The sequence below is a fragment of the Chelmon rostratus genome, chromosome 17, assembly GCF_017976325.1.
Source record: "Chelmon rostratus isolate fCheRos1 chromosome 17, fCheRos1.pri, whole genome shotgun sequence".
NCBI classification, from domain to species: domain Eukaryota; kingdom Metazoa; phylum Chordata; class Actinopteri; order Chaetodontiformes; family Chaetodontidae; genus Chelmon; species Chelmon rostratus.
In genome coordinates this window covers 94,897-117,500 of record NC_055674.1, presented here as the reverse complement: position 1 = coordinate 117,500, position 22,604 = coordinate 94,897, and the positions used below count along the sequence as shown (strand labels likewise).

General features: G+C 43.6%; 2 protein-coding genes across 2 annotated transcripts in view; both read right to left on the bottom strand.

The window, feature by feature from the left end:
* cdc27 (cell division cycle 27) overlaps window positions 1–18,738 on the bottom strand; it is a 20,553-nt gene extending 1,815 nt beyond the window's left edge. Inside the window, exons 1-17 of the mRNA XM_041956330.1 lie at window positions 18,598–18,738; window positions 12,134–12,209; window positions 10,792–10,939; window positions 10,210–10,335; window positions 8,896–8,993; window positions 8,655–8,797; window positions 8,297–8,517; window positions 7,300–7,399; window positions 6,831–6,940; window positions 6,328–6,427; window positions 6,065–6,245; window positions 4,083–4,255; window positions 3,791–3,943; window positions 3,464–3,544; window positions 3,123–3,250; window positions 2,805–2,922; window positions 2,577–2,705 (exon numbers count right to left, since the gene is read on the bottom strand). Coding sequence (XP_041812264.1) covers window positions 2,577–2,705; window positions 2,805–2,922; window positions 3,123–3,250; window positions 3,464–3,544; window positions 3,791–3,943; window positions 4,083–4,255; window positions 6,065–6,245; window positions 6,328–6,427; window positions 6,831–6,940; window positions 7,300–7,399; window positions 8,297–8,517; window positions 8,655–8,797; window positions 8,896–8,993; window positions 10,210–10,335; window positions 10,792–10,939; window positions 12,134–12,209; window positions 18,598–18,624 — 2,112 coding nt within the window. The 5' untranslated portion in view covers window positions 18,625–18,738. The remainder of the gene's footprint in view (window positions 1–2,576; window positions 2,706–2,804; window positions 2,923–3,122; window positions 3,251–3,463; window positions 3,545–3,790; window positions 3,944–4,082; window positions 4,256–6,064; window positions 6,246–6,327; window positions 6,428–6,830; window positions 6,941–7,299; window positions 7,400–8,296; window positions 8,518–8,654; window positions 8,798–8,895; window positions 8,994–10,209; window positions 10,336–10,791; window positions 10,940–12,133; window positions 12,210–18,597) is intronic.
* Window positions 18,739–20,276: 1,538 nt separating this feature from the next.
* Window positions 20,277–22,604, bottom strand: gh1 (growth hormone 1). The gene is made up of 6 exons (XM_041956874.1): window positions 22,595–22,604; window positions 21,807–21,940; window positions 21,604–21,720; window positions 20,730–20,873; window positions 20,479–20,625; window positions 20,277–20,396 (listed from the first exon to the last, which is right to left on the bottom strand). Exons 1-6 carry the CDS (start codon window positions 22,602–22,604, stop codon window positions 20,334–20,336), a joined length of 615 nt encoding a protein of 204 aa, XP_041812808.1. The 3' UTR covers window positions 20,277–20,333.

The following is a 22,604-nucleotide window of genomic DNA, read 5'->3' as shown; positions in this document are numbered from 1 at the left end:
GAGGGTAATTGATGACCTAAATCTACTGACAGTGAAGGACCAGGACAGAGACCTCGCTGTCTCACCTAAATGTTGACCATCACATCAGACACTAAAGCGTCCTGCGATCATTGAAGGAATATTCCAGAGTCAGAGCGTTTCTCTCAGGCAGATAGGAAACAGTTAGTCCTGGTTTAACCTCCAGCAGGCTGGACGACTGTCTGCTGAGTCTAAGAAAGCTATTGGTCAGTTCCAGCTGGTCCAGAATCAGCAGCAGCTGTTCTGATGAAAACCAGAGTCCACATTACTCCAGTCTGGAAACCTTTGGTTACCTGTCTGTATCTGTCTTTGATTGGTTAAGACGTGGTCTCTTAGACCCTCTGACTCAAACCTCTGGACTGGTCCTGAACCAGAACTAAAAGGCATAGAAAGACAGCCTGTGTTCATTATTTCTCTAAACTGTGGAGCAGCCTCCCTGAAGGTCTGGGGGGGTTCTCCATGTGCTGATGCCTTTAAACGAAGTCTGAAGACATCTTCTAAACACTGCTTTCTCCTGAAGGGTCTTTTCTTTTTATCTCGTCGTATCCTGCTGTTTTATTTCTACTTTATCTTGTTTTGTTTCATCTTCCTTGTTTTTATCGTTTTCTTATTATTTGCTTTTATGTTACAGATTTTGTGTTGCATCATTTCTATCATCACTAAACCCGAGAACAGTCAGCACAGCTGGAGAGTAATAAAGTTTTACTGCAAGATGTACAAAGGCTAGCCCTGAGCTAACATGATGCATAACAACAACATAACGGAGCATCATGACAGCGTGGGAAACCCCGCCTCTTCATCAATAACTGGTCACTAACAGTGAGACAGTGGTTCTAACTATGACTGTACAAAGACACTGCCATGAAGCTGTCTCTGCCCACTCTGTCCGTCATAAAGACAGTGACGGCAGGGACAGCCCACCTCTCATTTATCACAATGAGACCATCATGGCTGTCTCAGTAATGCTGTGGAAGAGCAGACTGAGACACAGAGTCAGGACAAAGAGCTGTGAGGACAAAAGCAGCACTAACACCACAGAGCAGCCACCGGGGAAGGACTGTTCAGTCACATGTCCATCAAGCAGTCCAGTTCAGATCCCTGCACGTCACAACTGTTACAGTTTGTAAGACAGGGGAGGAACAAGTTGAAGGCCTCCCTGTAGGAGCTGAAGGAGATATCCAGGAACTACAGCTGCATCCTCGGGCTAAAGCAGCAGCTTCAGAGTCTCAGAGCAAACCACCAACAACAGCCCCCCCCCACCCTAAACCTCCACCCTGCCTGAGACCAGGGCATCAGAACAACCAAGTAACACCCACCCCCATCCACCCTACCGCTAACATAAGGAGGCCACAACCAACATCATGTTTTTGCACCACAGAGCCATGAGGTTCATCTTAACTACTCAAAGTCCAAACTAATCAAAACATAGAAGGAGACACAGACACAGAAACTGTCCTCACTTCCCATGGCCAGTCAGTGAGAAGCTTTATTCTAAATGCACCCAGTGTTTATTTACATATTGTCTCTCAGGCCCAGTCGTCTTCAGACGTGTTGCTATGCAATATCAAAGAGGCTAACGGCTAAAAATAGCTAACATCAATCACCAAACAACAAAATGTACCTCAGCTAGGACAATCATCTTATCTGTCAGCGAGCGAACATTGGCAGCGCTGTACGAAATCCCCGTCTTATCTCATCTTACTGAAAATACTGAAAATAAATCCCACTGGAAGTTTTAACACAGCAATAAATGAAGTGAGAGAGAAAATACGCAGGGTAGACCAATTCCCATCATGCATCAAAACTAAAACAAAACATGGTAACAAACACTCCGGACACTACAAAGCTCCACAATGCCGTATGATGAGCAAAGTCTGTTCTGCATCAGGATCAGTCTAAGAACAAATCAACTGGAGTCAGCCAAATTACAACACATCCGACACAAAAGTACACGCCCAACACGCCAAACAAAGGCACAAAGCAGAATGCAACGTTTGGACGTAAAGACAGTACCAGAGTGGCAGATTACCTGAGCATAGTGACTGAAACCAAACAAACAAGTAACCTGACAAAGAACAGACTCAGTACCATGGAAGCTCAGTTAGCTGCAGATAGCCAGGCCCACTAACCGGTGCAGACCTAACTATAACCCTAGCTCTGGCACTGAGATGACACAAAGAGCTACATGCTGGTTATTTCACCGGCTTCAAATGAGGCGAAGAGTTCAGTTTCTCTTGAAACTCCCCATAAATTATTTAACCCATCCAAACCGTCTACTACTAATCAGAAGGTTAGCTTTATATCATGGTCTGTCCGATGCCCGTGGCCGTCATGGTGACACAGAAAGACAGACAGGTTGTCATAGTGACAGACACAAAGAGAGAGAGAGAGGTTGTTGTGGTAACAGCTTATTCTTACTCAGTTTTAATTTCTGATTAATGACTATAACTGCATTATGAATGTACTGATCTCTGAAGATAAATATTGATGAGTATTGATTACTGAGTACTTCATGAACAGTATGAATGTACTGATCGCTTCAGATCTGTGCTGATCACCTTGTACTTGTCGTTGGCGAACAGTATGGACGCTCGGTGGAACTTGCAGAGAGGGTTTTTGGGGTCGATCCCGATCGCTCTGTTCAAAGTCTCTAAAGCTGCATCAGATTTCTTCAATGCATGCTGCACCTAGACACACACAGACATACACACATCAGTCCACCTGTTTAAGGTCACATGATACCAGAGCAGTTGTTGTGGATGGAGGGATGCTACAAGCCAACATACCACTCCAATGTGACAGAGCAGCACAGAGCTCTGAGGGTTGATGCTCAGTGCTTTCTTGAAGTGGATTTCTGCCAAGTTGAACTTCTCTTGTTTGTAGTAAATCATCCCAAGACCGTACCTAAACACACACACACGCACACACACACACAATCAGAGACATAGGATTTTGATGGCGTAGAGCAAGAGTAGTAGTTACCATGGATTGGTGTATCTGTAGTGTTGAATCTTACAGTCTATGTACTACCTACATACATAGACAAAGTCAACAGACATATGGTGCACTGTTTGTAACCGTACTGGTCACCATGGCGAGCGTACCATGCATTGTAGTGTCTGTTGTTGACTCTGATGGCGTTGCGGAAGCAGGCAAGCGCTCTGTCCAGCTCCTCTGTCAGAACAAACTCGTGACCCAACAGAGTGTAGGCGTACGCAAAGCCCGGGTCCACCTGAGAGACAGACAGGACAGAGGGGAAAAACAGGTGGAGAGGTCAGAAAGAGAGACAGGTGAGGGTAAACAGAAACACAAACAGGTAGAGAGACAAGTGGACATTTCTGAACTGGTGAGACAGGTGAGACTGCCAGAGCCAGACTCCCTTTAGCTCAGACACTAGAACAAGGCAGCCAATCTAACATTGGTAACTATGGTAACAGCAGCTCACCTGGATGGCTCTCTGGAAGAACTTGATGGCAATGTCATGCTCCCTCTGCAGACTGAAACAGTTACCTGCTACACACCACGCCTGCAGAAAGACAGACAGGTGATCACAGAGAGACAGGCAGAAACAAAGCTGGACAGTTAGAATGACAGAAAGTCTTGAGTGAGAACGTCTTCGAGAAGAAATAACTAAAATACAGCCCCATTCTTGGCTCAGGTTTGGGTCTCAAATTCTGCAGGGCCTGACAGGTTAGGTGAGATTGGGTCTTGGTTTTAAACCTGTGCTGAACCCTGGTTCTAAACTCTGGTCCAGGACAGGTGTAGCTGTTACCTCAGGACAGTTCTTGTCCATGTCGGTTAGGTCTTTGGACAAGGTGGACAGGGCAACGTCTTTCTGCAGGTGCCAGAGTGTGGTCGAATAAATCTCCATCCCTTCAACTCTGTATGACTCGATTCTGCGGACCTCACTGAACAGACGCTCCGCCTACAAACAAACACATCATCATGACATCAAAACACCAAAACAGAAACCAAACACACCCAAAGCACACCAACCAGGTCGCTGACTGACTCCCATTGTCATGGATACAGCAGAAGGTATCTGTGTGTCAGGTGAGCGTTACCTGAGTGTACTCAGCCAGTTCAAAGTAAGCCCTGCCGATGTGTGTGAGGACCCAGCCAGTGTTGTAGTGCTGGGGAGGAAGAGAGGTAAGGATGTTGATGGCTTCTCTGCAGTTGTACGAGCACAACGCCTGGTAACCACGGCCCAGTTCCCGTAGCAACGCCATGACACTGTCTGTACACACACAAAACACACACGTATCTGAACACTGTTTATGAAAACAATCTCAGAGTTAAAAGCAGTTGGTCAGGCCAAACAGGGACAATGGTTGAATTGGGAAGGTGTTGAGAAGAGGAAATTTAGTTGGAGGGACCTGTGGAATATGGAGGAAGGCCGTATTAAATTTCTGATAGGGGCGACATACGATGTGTTGCCAACCCCGCAGAAGTCTCTGGGTACAGGGCGATAAATCGTGCCCACTCTGCTCAGGTACAGCAAGTTTAAAGCACATTTTGTCAGGTTGTAGAATTAGCTTATCACAAGGCCGGTATACATGGCGGCATTATCAGGTGCTGAGAAGTTTAGCCGCAGGCATTGAAGAGAGAAGGAAGCAGGTGAATTCTGGAAGTTCTAGAAAGGAGAGGTTAGATGTGCAGTTTGTTCGAGAGGGGGAGAAAAATAGAGCTGCTGTGGATTCTGTGTCCAGCTGTTTATTCTTGAGATACTAGAGGGACCCAGGAGTTTGTCCATCCAGTTAACATGTGTTTTGTGGAAAAGATTTATGACCATGTCCTCCGGGGGCATCTTGTGGTGAGTGGTGCAGGAGTATGTGATACCAGGACTGTTACTGCAAGCCATTCAGTGCTATTACCTGAGGTGCTATTACCTGGCAGTCAGTCACTGCTCCAAGTGAGGAAGTTCGAGTATACAAGGGTGCTGTTCATCAGTGAAAGTAAGATGGAAGCTGAGATTGATGGGGGGACGGGTGCAGGGTCAGTGCCGATGCATACGTTGTGACAGACGTCATAGTTCAAGAGAAAATCTTGATTCACCAGACAATCTGTTTCATAACTTTCACCAACGGTCGGGACCTTTGGGTGGTGACCTTATGGGCAAGCTGAGTCTCCCTGCCAAGAATGTCTGTATATGGATATCAAGTTCTTCTCCATATTGAGAGGAGCCATGAGCATCTGATCCAGATCCTCATAGATGCCTCAGTGTAGAGGTTTTCCAGGCACGTCTTGTAGGAATCCCCAGAACAGATGCAGAACTAAGCTTAAACCCACCAGGACATCACCTACAGGTTTGTGGACTACCGTTTTGAGGCCTCAAGTCTGGCATTGTGGCTGTTGCGATCTTGATTTGTTGGAGCCAAACGTGACCATATTTGGATGAGAGGGTGGGGCTGGTGAGGGTACATATTGCTACGCCTCTAGCCTGATTGGGTCTGACTGAGAATCAGACAGACCTTGGTAGCCACTTGCTAATCATAAGGTAGCTAAGCCCTAAAGCATACCCTGGTATATCGTCTATTTTACTCTAAATGGGACCGTGATTTACAAAATGAACATCATGGTGTACTGACAAAGACTTGAAACTAGTTAGTGATCATATACTTTATAAAAAAACAACTGTTCACTGAAGTAATAAATCAAGTGAAAAGTAGAGTCATTTTCTTCAAAAGCTTACATAAAATCAGACTTCTTTTTGCAAGCAGTGGAGCTGACCCCTGCTGGCCATTAGAAAGAATGCAGGCTTCTGCATCCTGTATTTATATACTTTATGTCTAGAACAACCTGGAAGGATTATATTTTTCACCTGGTCTGGGAATATCTCAGGGTCCTGTAGGAGGACCTTTAGGACTTGATCGTGGAGAAGGACATCTGGGCTACCTTGCTTAGCCTGCTGCTACTATGACCTTGACTTGGGTACACATCAGAAAAATAGATGGATGGTAGTATTTTTAGAACCTGCAGCAGCTCTGGGGAATCTAAACTCAGACTGGGGTACAACGGTATTTCCTAGAACCTGTAATATTATTACCTGCAGCAGCCCTTTGGTACTGTGGGATCTTGGTGTCTGGGAGACTCAAAACTGGATCGAGTCTCAGGATGTCCATACTCTCGTTAAGGTTGCTGCTGTTTGACGTCTTTGCTGATTTACATTTAGTTTTCCGGTTCGGGATCTTAGTAGGAAACTTCATCTTCAACTTCTTACTGTTCTCCTGCAGAGACAGAGGTTATGAGGCTGTAGAGCAGTACAACATAGTATTAGATTAGTAGTACAGTCCTGTAGTACTGCAGTACCTTGGCAGTAGAGCTGGCACTAGTAAACAGTCTGGAGCTTCTTCTGGGCTGAACATTTGGAGGACCAGACATACTGGGACTGAGGACCTGAGGAGATCCACTGGGAGAAAAACAGGTCATCAAAAAGACAGGATGTTAGACAGGCAGGAAGTCATACAGACAAAGGACACTGAGAGACAGACAGGTTGCCAGGCACAGAGCAGCCACTGAGGCAGACAGGTTGTCAGACAGGTACCACTGAGAGACAGACAAGTTGTCGGACAGGTACCACTGAGAGACAGACAAGTTGTCGGACAGGTATTGCTGAGAGACAGACAGGTTGTCGGACAGATTTAAATGAACATAAAGCGTCTCTCTGCATGTCTATCTGCCTGGTCTGCTGCATTCTGACCACTGACACAGTTCACATTACATGAAGAACTGGAGCTGCACCCCTCTTACAGGAAAACAATGAACCATTCACCTGGGGGAGGGGTGGAGCTGTGATTGGTTACAAGAGTTACCTGGTGTGAGGGGCAGGGGTCTGTGATTGGTTGAAGGGGATGGGGAGAACATCTCTGCTGTTACCGCTCTGACTGAAGACAGACTTAGACTGACTGATCCTGGAGACAGACTGAGAGAGAGAGACAGGTCAAGAGAAATACAGGCAAGGACAGAAAAAAACAGATGAACAGAGACAGATAGGTGAGGAGAGACAGACAGGTAAAGAGAGAGACAGATGGGGAAATACAGACAGGTGAACAGACAGACAGACAGCAGCAGAGTGGAGACATGATAGAATAAAAAGACTTTTGTGTGAAGATTCAGCATGTGTCCTCTAGAGTGCCCCCTGCTGGATGACTAACATGATGTATCAAAGGATACTGTGTTCCCCCCACCAGATATACAATATAATGAAACTTCACAATAAAAGTCTTGTAAAATATGGACACCTGGATGAAGTGTGTGTCTGTGTTTATAATGTGTGTATACCTTCTTGCTGGGACCTGTAGATTGTGTTTCCAAGGTAGCTGAATAATTCTGTAAATATGTGGGGTCTCCAGGGCTGGGCTCCAGGGGCAGGATGCCAAAACTGGACATGTGCGCGCGCACACACGCACACACGCACACACACGCACACACACACACACAGTTATGTATGACGGAGATGTTAAAGGACAAGTTTAGACAGACGAAGAGTAAAACATGTTTTTCTTGCTTTATTCCTTCCTCCTGTTTGTACCGCTTTGCTTCATTTTCTGTGCGCTGCGGGTTTGTTCTGTCCTGAGTACAGCTTCATACCCCACTGGGAGGTAGGGTTCGGAACCAGATCATCTGTTTTGACGCGATGTATGATCATGAGTCCGCACGTGGTGCTTTATTTTGAAAAGAAATGTAGTTCCAGTGTGTCACTTCCTGTCTGGGATGTGCTCTGCACAGCTTGACACAGAGAGCTGCTTCTGGGGCACTTCTGAAACACGATTCGGATGGTGGAGGACAAAAACTACAGTCCTTCATCTATGTTCCATTCTTAAGGTGTTTTTGAAGTTAATAAAAACCTTGACCAGTCTGAATGAATCATCTTTCAAAGTTACAGACTGGTAAACTATCAGATTAAAGGTTCTGTCACATCAGCTTTCCATTCAACTAAATTTCCCCACACTGGGCCCTGATGATGTCACACCTCTGATGCAGGTAATCAATAATGTTGATAAGAAGAATCACAGACTGTAACCAGTGAATGAGAGCATCACTGCAGCTTGTAGTCTAAAAATGCTGAAAAAACTTTTACATTTCAAAACAGAGTTTCGATTGGTGGACTAATCACATGACAGTGCAGTAGTGTTTCTATTGGTCGAAATCCACTTGTCAAAGTTCACAAAGATGAACTCTGACCTGTCTATCTCTCTGAGCTGTTAGAAATCACACAGAAACAGGAAACACCAGCTGGAACTGGCCATCACGCTTCAACAGAAGCAGAATAACTCACCTGGGCGTCAGCGGACTGAGTGCAGCAGGTCCACCAAGTAAACTCCGCCCACTCTTGGGCTTGTTCTGCTTAGCCAGAATGGAGGCAGCTGATGCCATGGAAACCGTGTTACCCAGTAGAGAGCCTGTCTCTGGGGAGATGAGGGAAGCGTCGATGTAGGAAACCGACAAATCAGATGTAAGCTTTCCGTTAGAGGATTCTAGGTTCAAACGATTCAACTCCTGAGGAGACAAAAAAATGTTTCAACATGATTTTCAGATTAGAGCCACCTCCATAATCTGATCACACAACATGATTATCAGACTGAAATCATCTGCAGTGTGAGTACTAGTATCACAGGTGCTTTTGTATGAGGTACCAGTGTGTCCTGTGGAGTCTCCATGAGGGCTGTGTCTAAGCGGGAGGGATTCTGGGCAGGGCTAACAGATGGAGGGGGCGGGGCTATAGAAGAGTTCTGTAGAGAGGACAACCTGAAGACCTGATCTGGATCTGGTTTCTCTCCTTGAACACAGATGACAAAAAAAATCACTTAATCAAAATACGGAAATTTATATATATATACTGAAAATAGTGTGTGTGTGTGTGTGTGTGTGTGTTACCTAGGTGACAGAGGTTCTGAAATGGTGACCAGAGGAACGGGTTGAGAGTTAAACTTCTCTGGAAACACTCGGCACCTTTAGCAACACGATCTGTCTTACTGCTCAGGCAGTCAGTCAGACAGGCAGAGAGAGACAGACAGGTCAGTAATCAGTGTGTTTGACATCGTTAACACCTTCAGAACCTGACAGGACTGGACTGTTCGCAGTCAATGACAGAGAGGTCCTGAGCTGTAGCTCTGGTGCTACAGAGGTCACAGGTCACAAACTGAAGCATCTCTGAAAAACAACCACAAGCCATCACTGGAACAGTGTGACCACCATCCAAACCTCAACAAGAAATGTTTTCACACAAACATTTCCTTTATTTGTGCTTAATAAATAACATAATAAATCATAATAAAAGATAGGATTCCTTATTTTTAAAAATGTCTTAAATACTGAGATGAAATTTCTTAAATATGAGATTAATACTAATCTAATTATCATACAATATATAATAAAATCTTGATTAAATTCATAAATTCCCTAAGCCTGTCTCAGAAAATATTAGTGTCAGAGTATCACACAATAATTATTATTATTATTAACAGTTCTAACGATGGTATAAGGAATGAACTTTTTTGGTTGTAACTTCACAAAGTACTTGATATGAACTTGACATTTTTTTTGAAGAACTCTAATATGGTAGAATTTAAAACCATAGACAAGAAAATGTACAAGGTGTGAGTACTCTCAAATCCAGCTGCCTCACAACACACAGGACGATCCTCACATTACGCCTAATTTACCTCTAAGCTGGTTTGCCAATGGAGAAGATAGAGAGAAGAAAACAATGAAACTGTAAATACAGAGTGATATTTACTGCACTGACTGAAGTCATGCTAGTATTTATTAGCATCTTAAAGCCTGCAAAACATGAAACTACTGTTCTCGTTTGGAACATTAAAGATTACATTTTAAAAGAAAGTAAGCTTTAATGCAGCTGTTGTGTGTATGGAAGGTCCAAACAAAGGCATAAATATGCAAATGTGATGAGAAACAGTACTGTAACCTAATTTTACTTCGATTTTCAATTAAATACATTTTAAAAAAGTACTAAAAAAAGTTCAGTTTTGTCTTTTTATTAATTAACTCTTGATTTATTTCTAAAATTATTATGATGAAAAACGATATCATGGGAGCCCGTTTACAGTGAGGAAGAAAAACAAATACTCCTAGAATCTTTATGAACACTGTACTGCAGTTTTATGTAGCACTGCAACCCTAAGGTCAGTACATTAACACCAGTAACAGACTGGGAGGACTTATTGTTACCAGTAAATATGTCCCAGTAATGACAGCGTGAAGGAGGCGGAGTCTCCAAACTCTGTGATGATGTCATCCTGACTCTTCTGTTTGTTCAGCACTCCACCAATCAGCACCTGCTCTCCTTCAGCCAGCCTGAGAGACAGACAGGGTGGGGCGGGTGGACAGACAGGTAAGACAGAGAGAGGGAGACAGGCAGAGACAGATAATACATAGCAGCGGTTTCATTTTAAATGTGTTATTAGGAGCTCCATTAACGAACAGACAATGAAATGTCCCAATGTGTACCATTCCCAAAGGTATGAAACAGTTTGGTTTACTACTTTGACTAGTTTTAACTAGTCTGTGTGTGTGTGTGTGTGTGTGTTTGTGTGTGTGTGTTTGTGTGAGTGTGTGAGTGTGTGTGTGTTTGTGTGAGTGTGTGTTTGTGTGTTTGTGTGTGTTTGTGTGTGTGTGTGTGTTTGTGTGTGTGAGTGTGTGAGAGTGTGTGTGTGTGTGTGTGTGAGTGTGTGTGTGTGTGTGTGTGTGTTTGTGTGTGTGTGTGTTTGTGTGTGTGTGTGTGAGTGTGTGTGTTTGTGCATGCGTGCTTACTTGCTGAGTTCAACGCAGCACTTTGCCAACAGGAATCGAACCTGTGGTGTGGAGCAGCTGTGGGCCTTCAGCAGTCGGTATGCTTTATATGGCTTCCCAGAGCGATAGTAACAGGTAGCCAACAGGTAGAGGGCCTCCTCTGACCTCACTGACAGACAGACAGGGAGAGGGACAGAAAGACGGGTCAACAGCCATCCAACAGGTGGAGGGACTCCTCTGACCCCACTGACAGATCCACTATCTCCCAGGACCGAAGGTGGACTTAGCTCTACCCTGCATCAGGTCAGGAAGTTCAACCTGCCTCAGCTTCTGCTGATTCAGTTCTACACAGAACTAATCCAGTTTGTTCTACGTACATCATCAAGAGGCTGCTGGATGACCAGCGGCTGGTTGCTCTTACCCCTTTTTTCTTACTTTTGCTTTTTATCTTTTGTAAATAGACACTTTTCTTTCTCTTTCTTTAAAGTGGGTGAAGCATTGTGCCACTGCGCACGTGGGAAACCCACTTTTATCACTCTTTTGTTTTGTTCTCCAGTGTGAGATGAATAAAGTCTATCTGATTGAATCTAATCTAATCTTTAATCATCTAGTTTGGGTCTGCCACCAAACAGGACTTGGACAGACTGCAGAGGACTATAAGGACTGCTGAGGACATCACTGGTGGCAACCTGCCCTCCATTCAGGACTGACACACTCCAGACTGAGGAAACAAGCAGGAAGCATCACTACAGAGCCCTCACATCCTGGATAATCATGTTTTATGTGAGTAGATGAGTCTCCATGTTCGGCGTGATGTAATGTCCCTGACACTCTTTTATTAGACACGCAAGAGCGTCAGAATTCACAAGTGGGGGATTTACTGACACACAAAAAAGTGAAAATCTCTTAAGCTTGTGTTCACTACTGACCTTATTTCTGACATTTAGCCAAAACCAATTAAATGAACCCATTGACCCATTGAGAAGACGAGGGAACGGAAGGGCAACACTTCTAACTACCTTCTGGGTTTTGGGACACAGTCCTGCAGCACTCTAGTAACAACATGTCAGTATTTGGGTGCCTTAAATGTGAGAGTATGAATTACCACCAATCAGCCACCACAGAATGTTTACATTTTTCAAAATAAAAGACAAGGAGTTTATTGTCTATTTTCTCTTTCTTTCCTTGCTGGACTAGAAACACACTGAACTGTCAATTTTGTATACTGTCACATCCCCGAGTAGAGAGGTCAACAGACAGGTAGACAACCAGACAGGTAGACAACCAGACAGGTAGACAACCAGACAGGTAGACAACCAGACAGGTAGACAACCAGACAGGTGTTCAGACAGACAGGTGTTACCTTCTGCGTAGAGTCTCTCAGCGAGGAAAACAGCGTCCAGGTAGGCGTAGTGGTTCAGAGCCTGCCACACTGCAGCCTAGAGACAAAGAGACAGACGGAGAGAGAGAGAGACACAGAGAGAGAGAGAGACAGAGAGAGAGACAGAGAGAGACGTTTTAGTTAAAGAGCAAGAACCTTTTTGTTTACCAGAAACAGCTGTTATATCACTCCGATCAAAGCCACCAGTCAAACAACAGGAAAACACAAAAACTCACCAAACTCTTCTTGGTTTATCTTTCGCTATTTCAAAAATCATCACCAACTCTGGTTTGGGTCAAATAAAGTCCAGACACCAGATAAGCAGTGAAAATGGCCTGTAGAGCAGGAAGGTGTCCACATCTAACTCAGAAATGATTTTATTATGACAGGAGAGACTTAAAGATGTTGTACATCAACCAGTCCTGAAACCACATCATTCGGCCCTCAGACCACATCATCCGGCCCTCAAACCACATCATCCGGCCCTCAGACCACATCAGCCATCCCTGATACCACATCATCCGGCCCTCAGACCACATCATCCGGCCCTCAGACCACATCATCCAGCCCTCAGACCACATCAGCCATCCCTGAAACCACATCATCCGGCCCTCAGACCACATCATCCGGCCCTCAGACCACATCATCCGGCCCTCAGACCACATCAGCCATCCCTGATACCACATCATCCGGCCCTCAGACCACATCATCCGGCCCTCAAACCACATCATCCGGCCCTCAAACCACATCATCCGGCCCTCAGACCACATCATCCGGCCCTCAGACCACATCATCCGGCCCTCAAACCACATCATCCGGCCCTCAAACCACATCAGCCATCCCTGAAACCACATCATCCGGCCCTCAAACCACATCAGCCAGTCCTGAAACCACATCATCCGGCCCTCAGACCACATCAGCCTGTTCTGAAACCACATCATCCGGCCCTCAAACCACATCAGCCAGTCCTGAAACCAGATCAACCAGTGTTGGAACCATATCAACAAGCCCAACACCACATCAACTGGTCCTGAAACCAGATCGACCACCAATAACACTGAATCAACCAGTCCAGACACCATATCTAACATTCCTAAAACCACATCAACCTGATGTGGTTTTAGGCCACCAGGCCAGGTGTGCTCCTCCTTGGTTGGAATGAAAACCTACACGGCCCTTTATGGAGTCGGTTTGAAATGTGTGTCTTAACAGAACTAAGATCTGGAATCTGCAGCCTCCAGAGCATTCAGAGATGTTTGTGGTAGAACGACATATCTGCCTGCTGAGCCCCGTTAATCAGCACGAGTGACAAGTGAATATTAAATCCTTAACAAACCAGTTTGACGTCTTTTCCATGCATCTGACCCACATCCCACATCTCCACTCTCCATACGCCTGCTTAAGAAAACGTTGTTCTGCGCTCCAGAGTATTTAACTTTATGGATATGACTTGGATTGATGATATTAAAGACACCATAATGTTTAACGGAACGTGACTCACTGAGCACGGACACACGGACCTTAAAGAGGGAACTGCTGTTTGAATAGAGACATGACTATTAAATACACTCCTTTAATATTTAAATACTCTAAATATTCACATTCCTTTATGATGCTATATCACTTACAAATAGGTTGTGTAAGATCCTTAGGCTCCCCTCTGGCAGAATATCCATAAATACAAGATGTCAGGTTTTTCTTTGACACTAAGACTAAGTCGTCCATGGTGGCGTTGCACTTCCGTGCTGTAAACTAACTTCCCCCACCCCTAGTACTCCTGCAGCCACCTGGCGATCTGATAGGTTGTTTGTATATGATGTCACATGACACTTTTGTTGTGGTGGGAACTACAGATGGAAGGCAGGAAGTGAAGCACTGTAACACACTCTCGTTGTTTGTTGTTCAAATCGATCAAACAGAGAAACCTCCAGGAGTTTTTATCAAGTACCAAAGCTGCTGCCTGACTGAAAAATGGTAGAGAAAGTGTCTTGTCAACTATCTGCAGTTGGGAGGAGCCGAGTCAGATAATGGTGGAAATGTATGATATGAGGTATTGTTTTAAATCTATGTTGATACATTTAAAACAACAGCTACAAGCAACATGACGACAACTTGTTCAATCAGCGCTGACAGTTTCACATAAGACAGGTGAATGTAAATAACGTAGCCTGTCTTGTTTCACGATGTTTCACTGGAACTTTGCTAGTGGTTACCTAGCAAACAACCAACGTAAACGTCAACATTCAGCACCATGGCACTGAACGTTTGTTGCTAGGTTAATGAAAGCTACTCACCCGTGCAAAAACTAATGACAGTCATCCTGGAGCACCTTGGTACGACCCAACCAATAACAAAGAAGTTGTATGTCTCCATACTTTTGTAAGCTTTCATTTGGTTTCTAGAGTAGGGCTCCATCTGAATGAGCAGGTCGTTTGTTACATCTGCTGCCTCCACAGCAGGCAAATCCTTCAATTCAGTTGAAAAATCGTCCTCTTCATAACGTAAGAGTCACATCCAACATTTTCTGTTTAAACCTTTCTCTCGTAATTTTATCTAAACTAGCAGACAACTTTCCTCCATTTCGTCCAATGCGTTTTCACTTCGGGCCCTCCATCTAAATTCAATGTCACTCAACTGCAAACAACCTATTGGAGATCTGTTGGAGAAGTATCCACAGCTGGATGATTGGAAAATAAGGAATGATCTACAAACCCTACCTGATACACATCAACTAGTCCTGAGCCCTGAACCATCTGGGGGTATGGGTCGGGGTTAGTATGGGGGAAGATCTGACAGATATGATGACTTCAGGTTCAAATAGTTTTTCTGTAAGAAACACGTTGAACATGTTGGATTATCTGGTCATGACAGTAACCGACACCAAAGACGAAATCAGAAACACCAGCACACAGTCAGATTGTGTAACCTGATGTTCAGTCCAGTCTGAGCGGACAGAGAGCCAGAGATCCAAAAAAGAGAAAGCTATCATGGTTTATTAGCTGTGTGCCACCGTCCACTTCTATAGAAGCTGCTGTGTCAGAGTACAAACTGCTCCCCAACAGAGACCTGGTCTGCACACAGTCAGGACAACACCATGCTAATGCAGACTTTAATAACCCGGACACTTATCATTGTGTTAGCCACAGTGTTAAACTAACTAAGATTGCTAATTAATTGTTCGTTAGTAAGTTTGTTAGCTCAGAGACCTTTATTTCCCCCTCCAATAACTTTTTATAGAACTATATATGAGGTGCAAGTGCATACAACATTAGAGAAAAGACAGAAGTTCAGGAGTTATTTTGATTGACAGGTGCTAGCCTGAATAATGGTTAGCTTCTCAGTTACAGCAGTTCACCAATTAGCCCTGTGAGTAGTCACTATTTCACCATGTTCTCTTGCACCAGCTGTTTTGCATTAATGAGCAAATGTGCCAACGCAGTGAGCAGCTGATGTCACAGGCAGGTTTACCAGTTTCACAGCGTGTCATGCAGTGACCATCATCAGACCATATGCATTTTCTTATTGACAGTACTGAAATTTACCTGTTAGTGTTAAAAGTCTAGTGTTCAAGTTCAGCATTTTGTGAAGTTATAATAAAACATTTGTTCAACAAAAGTCCTTCAGTTTCCATTCCTTTAAGGGCCGGCGACCGACCTATTACAACCAAGTTCAAAGAAACAGGTCAAAGGTCGGCCGCTCTTCTATCACAGAGGTACCATCTTTGTCTTTATTGAAAGCCTTTAAATTTCCCATAAAAATCTGTTGTTTGTTGTTGTCATTTATGCCATACGCTCATATCCTTTACATATTGTGCAGTATCACATAGCTTTGACTGCTTTGTATATTTTCTTCTTCTGTGCGAAAGTATTAACACTATTATTATTATTATTAATCTGAAGGCAGCAGATATTTCGTATTGTTGTGGCAGCAGTATTCTCATACTCTTTGTATATAATGTACATTAACATAGCTGATTGTCTCTTCTATTATTATTCTATCATTCTGTATACCTTTTCTATTGACTCTTTTGGTCTTCCTATGTCTCTTATTGTTTGCTGCATGTAACAATTTCATTTCCCTGGCGTGGGATTAATAACGTTCTTATCTTTTCTTATCTTAGCAAACTGCACAGTCAGAGATATAAAATATAAAGAAATCATCAGATATCTTCCAGATCACCAAACTCGATTGTAATAAATCACACACACTGAAAGCGTTGAGTTTGCCATAATGTCACATTAATTCACCGTCAGATCTTCTGTCGGGGACATCGATAACCTCCAAGCATGACTTTTCCTGTCGGTGTCGTTGTATCGGGGGAAACGGATCGGACGGTTCAGTAGATCTGAAGCTGCCGTAGTGAGTTTCAGTGTTTAGCAGTGGACCTGGTCGCTGGTCTGGACCTATTAAACTCTGAACTTTTCTCATTCAGCAGGTGATTGTTCACTTCCCTCTGAAAATCAATGCAGGCCTCATAATGAGCTTTTGCGTGTCCAGTAACAAGAACATAATTCTCATAATAAATAATAAATGATGTTGACATTTTCAACACATGCCCATTAAACATCGAACACAAAATTTAGTAGATTTAAACTTGTGGATTTATTTCAAAATGAATATTTGAATGTAATTTCTGGCCAATGTTGGTAGACCTACATAGCTTGTTAGTCACATGGTACATTTTTGACTTTTCAGATGAGTTTGATAAACTGGTCGTTAAGTAGAAGAAAGGCTGATGATGAAGCTGAGGTTAGTTGGATAAAGATGGAGGAGGAGGGGAAAGACCAACCACAGGACAGAGGCTGTCTGGGTGGGTCTTGAGGTATTTCATTAAATGTAATTCAACATCTACAACTGAGACTGAACCTTTTCTCATGTCATTAATGATATACATGTATAACACATACTCAGAGAGAGCTGTTTCCTGAAGATAAACTCAGACACATCAACAACAACATTAATAATCAGTATGCAGATGGTAACTGAAAGCCAATGACCTGCTGACTGCATCAGAGTCCACACAGAAACAACAGCGACTGAAACTACATTAAAAGGGAGGAAACCAGGCCATGTGTTACCTGGTTACTGCCATCAGACAGTTCACCTGGATACGTGTCTACATGGACGAGACATCAACAGAGATCAACTTGTGTTGACTGAGATTCTATTGATCTTCACTGTGATTATTGGTATAACGCTGCCAAAATCACAAACAAAAAAACACAAAAAGGCATTAAATAACAGCCAGTTTATGTTGGGGTGCTAATACTGTTCCTGTAATGATTAGAGAAGACTTTATTAACGTCACGATGGAGGAATTCACTAATGATGTTCCAAACATAACTGTGATCAGTAGATATTTATACTGACTGTACCTTCATCATCTGACTAAACTGTTTCCCTCTGTTCAATGTTGTCTGACTATGGTTGACATGGCAGCTAACCAGCTGACTAATACGTTACTGCTATTGACCGACAGCTAGCTGACGTTAGTTAGCATTAGCAAAAAGAGGCTAGCCAGTTGCTAGTTGGCTTTAGCCTCACTGTTACGCCCGATTTGGAGTCCGATTGTAACTACAAACTGAACAGACTTTTCACCAAACCCGTGAATGTTTACCGAGGAACTTTAAAATGTGAATTTCTGCTGAGCGAAGCCGCTCAGCTACACGTTAGCCACGATGTTAACCGGCTAACATAACTCCACATTTCAGCATTAGCAACGCTAATAATACAAAATTGCATTTGAAATATAACCGATTTGGACTGCCCTGCTTATCAGTAGAAACGATCAACTTTTTTACACACATTTAACCAATCTTTACTGTTCACTGATAAATTCGGCATGTATGCACTGAAGCACACATGCTTTGATTGGGTAGAACGTAAACTTTAATAACTGTTAGCGCTGGTGCTGCCGCCCTCAGCGGCGCCTTTTGACCTCAGCCATAGCGGTGGACCATGAGACCAACAATCGAAATTAATGTTGGATTATCTAGCTAAAAGATAGTTCATGTGTTGGATCTATGCCGAAGCGACGAGTGGCACAATACAAGTCACATAAGGTGACAAGAATTATTTCACTGGTCATATTTAATAACCGACACCAACGGAAACGTCAATCTGACAGATTTTTAAAAGTAATCTGGCATGACCAATCTGAACCGTAACCAAGCCGACGTTAGCAACGAACTAGCATTGTGTTAAAAGTCTTCAACTAAACGACGCCACACAGACCAAACCACACTGTAATTCTATCGATTTTAACAACAATAACACTGATAAAGCGTTCAATGCTACTAGCAGCGGGCTGCGAGGCCTATGGAGCAGGGAGAGAGCTCACACCGCGGACTGGACGAGCCACTGAGGCCGGGACGGAGAAGGCAGCACCGTCTTCATAAATAGTAGGGCTTCCCGCTCATGACAACGAACTGAAGATGTGTTTTTACCTGGACAGGTTCCTGCAGCACCGTCATTCCGCTTCGAGACTCTGTCTATCGGTTCTTGTCGTCTGTTTTCCCTCTTTTCGCTCAGCTCTTTCTTTACTTCAGTCTCCAGGAGGAGCTGTGGACGAAGATTTGAACACATCGACCGTTACTGGCCGAACACAGACGAACAATGCCGAAGATGTTAAAAGGCCGGGGCGGAGATGAACGACGCTGAAACGGTCGGAGCCGAACCAGCTGCTACGCCCCCTGTTGGTGAAATTAATATAGAGCAGGTAAGGAGCGCGTTCTTTCGCCCCCCGGTGGTGTCACATAAAACTATCAATCTCTCCTGCATGACTTTATGAGGTGGAATCTAATTAGGTATTGGGTAGGAAATAATGACAATGCACATATATGAAGGGAGTTATTTTTTTTACTTTTTTACCCTTTCCTGAACTGAAATTAAAATGTTTGGAAGTGTTGGTGGTGAACACCTGTCCTGGTGATTGAGCAGTGTGAACTCAAGCAACACTTTATTTTGGAGTCTATACCACTAATAACCTGGAATTTTAGATCTACAGATGACTAGAGAGAGTGTTAAATTGGAAATCTTTCCAATTAACAGGCAAGCATGCAATTCAACAAGTATGAAGAATATTTCCATTGTTATATTCAATTATTTCCAAGGTATTTTCTTTTCCAGGAAATTTCTCTGGAGTCCTCAGTAACTACTGATTCACATTTTATTTTACCAAATTAGTTATTTGAAAGAAATTTATGCTCAAAGAATTTGTGGATTGATATCTAATAATTATGATAATCCCTCGATCATTAAAGTCATTTATCAATCAACAACCTGGCGTCAGTGTCTCCAGTGTGGCAGATTCTCAGTTTTTCTCTGTTTTGTTTCACAGGAAACTGAACATCTTTGAGTTTTGGACTAAAAATTCACCAAGTGCAAGCCTCATCCGTTGCACTCCGGCTGTGCTGACCCCTGCGAATTCCACAGATGTGGGAATGTGGATTGCATAATTTCTGGTTGTGGGGGGCTGCGTCCCATATTTTTTTTTTTTTTTTACTAAATTTCCCAATATGGGGATAATCTTGGATTACTCAGTTTTTCACTGTTTTCTAAAGTTTCACTAAGAAATGTTTGCACGATTATATATATATATATATATATATATATATATATATATATATATATATATTAAATATTGCCCACACAGACCATAAGTGATACGGGGAGAAAGACCCGATCCCTCGCTGGCTTCCCTGCAGTACCTTTGAGTGATGTTTGTCTTTAAGACTGGTCTCTAAGACAAAGTCCAGTTTAATTATGAGGTCCAGTCTCACAGTCTGCGTCTTAATGAAGACAGAGAAAAATAAACCTGAACACAGGAAGAAAACATGCTGAACATCTGCAGAGGAAGCTCAGGAATCATCAACACACCGAGACAAAACTGAATGCAATACAGCACAGACTTTATTTCACATGTTGGCTAAATGTCATAACCGCTCACAGATTTCATCATAATGTCACCAGAAAACCTTCAATTTCATTCATGTTGGACTCCAGCACTGAAACATTTGATGTGCTTAAAAAAAAAAACACTGAACAGGGGCAGGGGCTAAAGCTAAAGCTAATGCTAGTGCTAACAGTATTTAGCAGAGTCAGAGAGAATGGTGGCAGAGCTACAGAACAGACAGGATTACGTAATCATCAAGAGCTGTGGCTTCATCGTGAAGAGGTGCGGCTACAGCGTGCAGTTGGCTTCTGGAGAGAGTCGGCATTTAGCCACCGTCAGGTAGGTCTCCACCTGCAAACACAGACATCCTCATCTTTACATTACCATTACTTCTTGCTCATTATCATTACATCGTCACCTTCCTCTTCCTCACCTTGTGCATATCTTTCTTAAAACAGGCCAGCAGTTCGTACGTTCGTCTCAGCGACTCATCGGCTCCGAGACTTTGATAATAGTTTCCATAAGGAGCCAACTGGAGGGCGGAGCTATCAGGAAAGATCTCTGCTCCGTCCTGATTGGCCTGTGTGAACAGGTGGTTACTCACACTGGTAGGCTGATCAGTCATATCAGATTGTTGTGTACGAGGATTTGTGTGTGTGTGTGTGTGTGTGTGTGTGTTCTCACCCTGATCAGAAGCAGGATTCCGGTCTTCAGTTCAGACAGTTTGGGTGAAATCTGGTTCCTCGGAGCAGAACCTCCAGACAGAGAACGACTGGGAAACTCCCAAGACTCAACCAATCGATAGGAGATAGACAACAGCTTCAACACCTACAGCCAATCAAATGACAGGAGATGACCATCAGCTTCAACAATCACAGCCAATCAAATGACAGGAGATGACCATCGGCTTCAATCAAATGACAGGAGATACAACCTAAGGATTGTCATATTCCTTAATTTTGCTAATTGAACTGTGACTTTGTCAGTAGAACCGAGAACCACATGAAAACACTAACGAGGCTCGTAACAAACAGAAGTTGATTGATTTTCTGAATTAGTAATTAAACGGTTGTGTTTCCTGTGAGAGCATGTCTGACACCTAATGTATGTGACACCTGTACAGTTCCAGGTGTTTGCACGTTGAATTTGAAATACCATCGTGTGACAATGAGACACATTTATTGACATACTGTAGCTGCTACAAGCTGCAGCGTGTGTCTGTTCATGTCACTGCATCATCTGTACGTGGATTAAACCAGAAGGTAGTTCAACATGCTTCATGTTCTGAGTTAAATTGTTTCATACATAGTTTACTGTATCTATTTGTTTAGCTGCCAGCAAGAAAACATAATGCTTGAAGTGTGTATTAATGGATTAATAATCCATATTCTAAATAATCCAGTGTAACTGTGGACGGCTCCAGTAGAAACTGCTAACAGTATTTCTCAGTTGTGGGTCCTCACACAGCTTATTGTCTGTTGTTTCCTGTCACATTATTTTGTACTGCGTGTTGTGTAGTACTGTGTACTACAGATGTAGTACTGTGTAGCACTCTCACAGAGCTGCGTTGTGTCTCGTGCTTGTCAATGGGACTGATGATGTAATCGGAGTTGCAGAAATCCTGCAGGAAGATTTTGTTGAGTTGACGCTGCTCCTCCGTCTGCAGAGAGCTCTCCTAACAAACACACAGTGGTGGTTAATGACATCACACTCCACGCTATGAGCTCATCTTTCTGTCCCTGTGAGCTGCCGTAGACTTACGAAGTCAGAGAAGAGTCTCTGAGCGAGCAGGTGGAGGTGTTGAACTCTGCCGACAGCAATGGAAAACAGACGCTGGCCGTCTGTGATTGGCTGAGAGGACACACCCAAAGACACCACCGACAGCAGGAGGATGACTTGAAGACCGCCAGGTGAGAGAGAGAGAGGGAGAGAGACAGGTGAGAGACAGGTGAGACAGACAAGTGAGAGACAGGTGTGTGTGTGAGTGAGAGAGAGAGAGAGAGAGAGAGAGAGAGAGAGACAGGCGAGAGACAGGTGAGACAGACAAGTGAGAGACAGGTGTGTGTGTGAGTGAGAGAGAGAGAGAGAGAGAGAGAGAGAGAGAGACAGGTGAGAGACAGGTGAGACAGACAAGTGAGAGACAGGTGTGTGTGTGAGTGAGAGAGAGAGAGAGAGAGACAGGTGAGAGTGACAAACAGGAGAGAAAGATGAGAGACAGAGAGTACTGAGCTACAGACAGGTGAAGTCAGACTCACCTTTCCTCAGGTAAAACTTTCTGACCTTCAATGATCACTTGATGAAAATTAAATTAAGTTGTCCAAAGTTGTTTTTATTGGTTCAAACTGCTCTGCTGCTTTAAGTTTGGTGATGTCACAGTACACCACAGTGCAGTGTGACATCACTAAGCGCAGTGATGCTTTTTTGCTACCATAGTAACCGCTGTTGGTTTTATCCTCAGCTCACATCACGAGAAATCAACAATAACAAAAGCAAATCAAACGAATGTCAACTACGAAAAATAAACGAGCCGATGAAACTTCATGTCTTACCTCTGTGCAT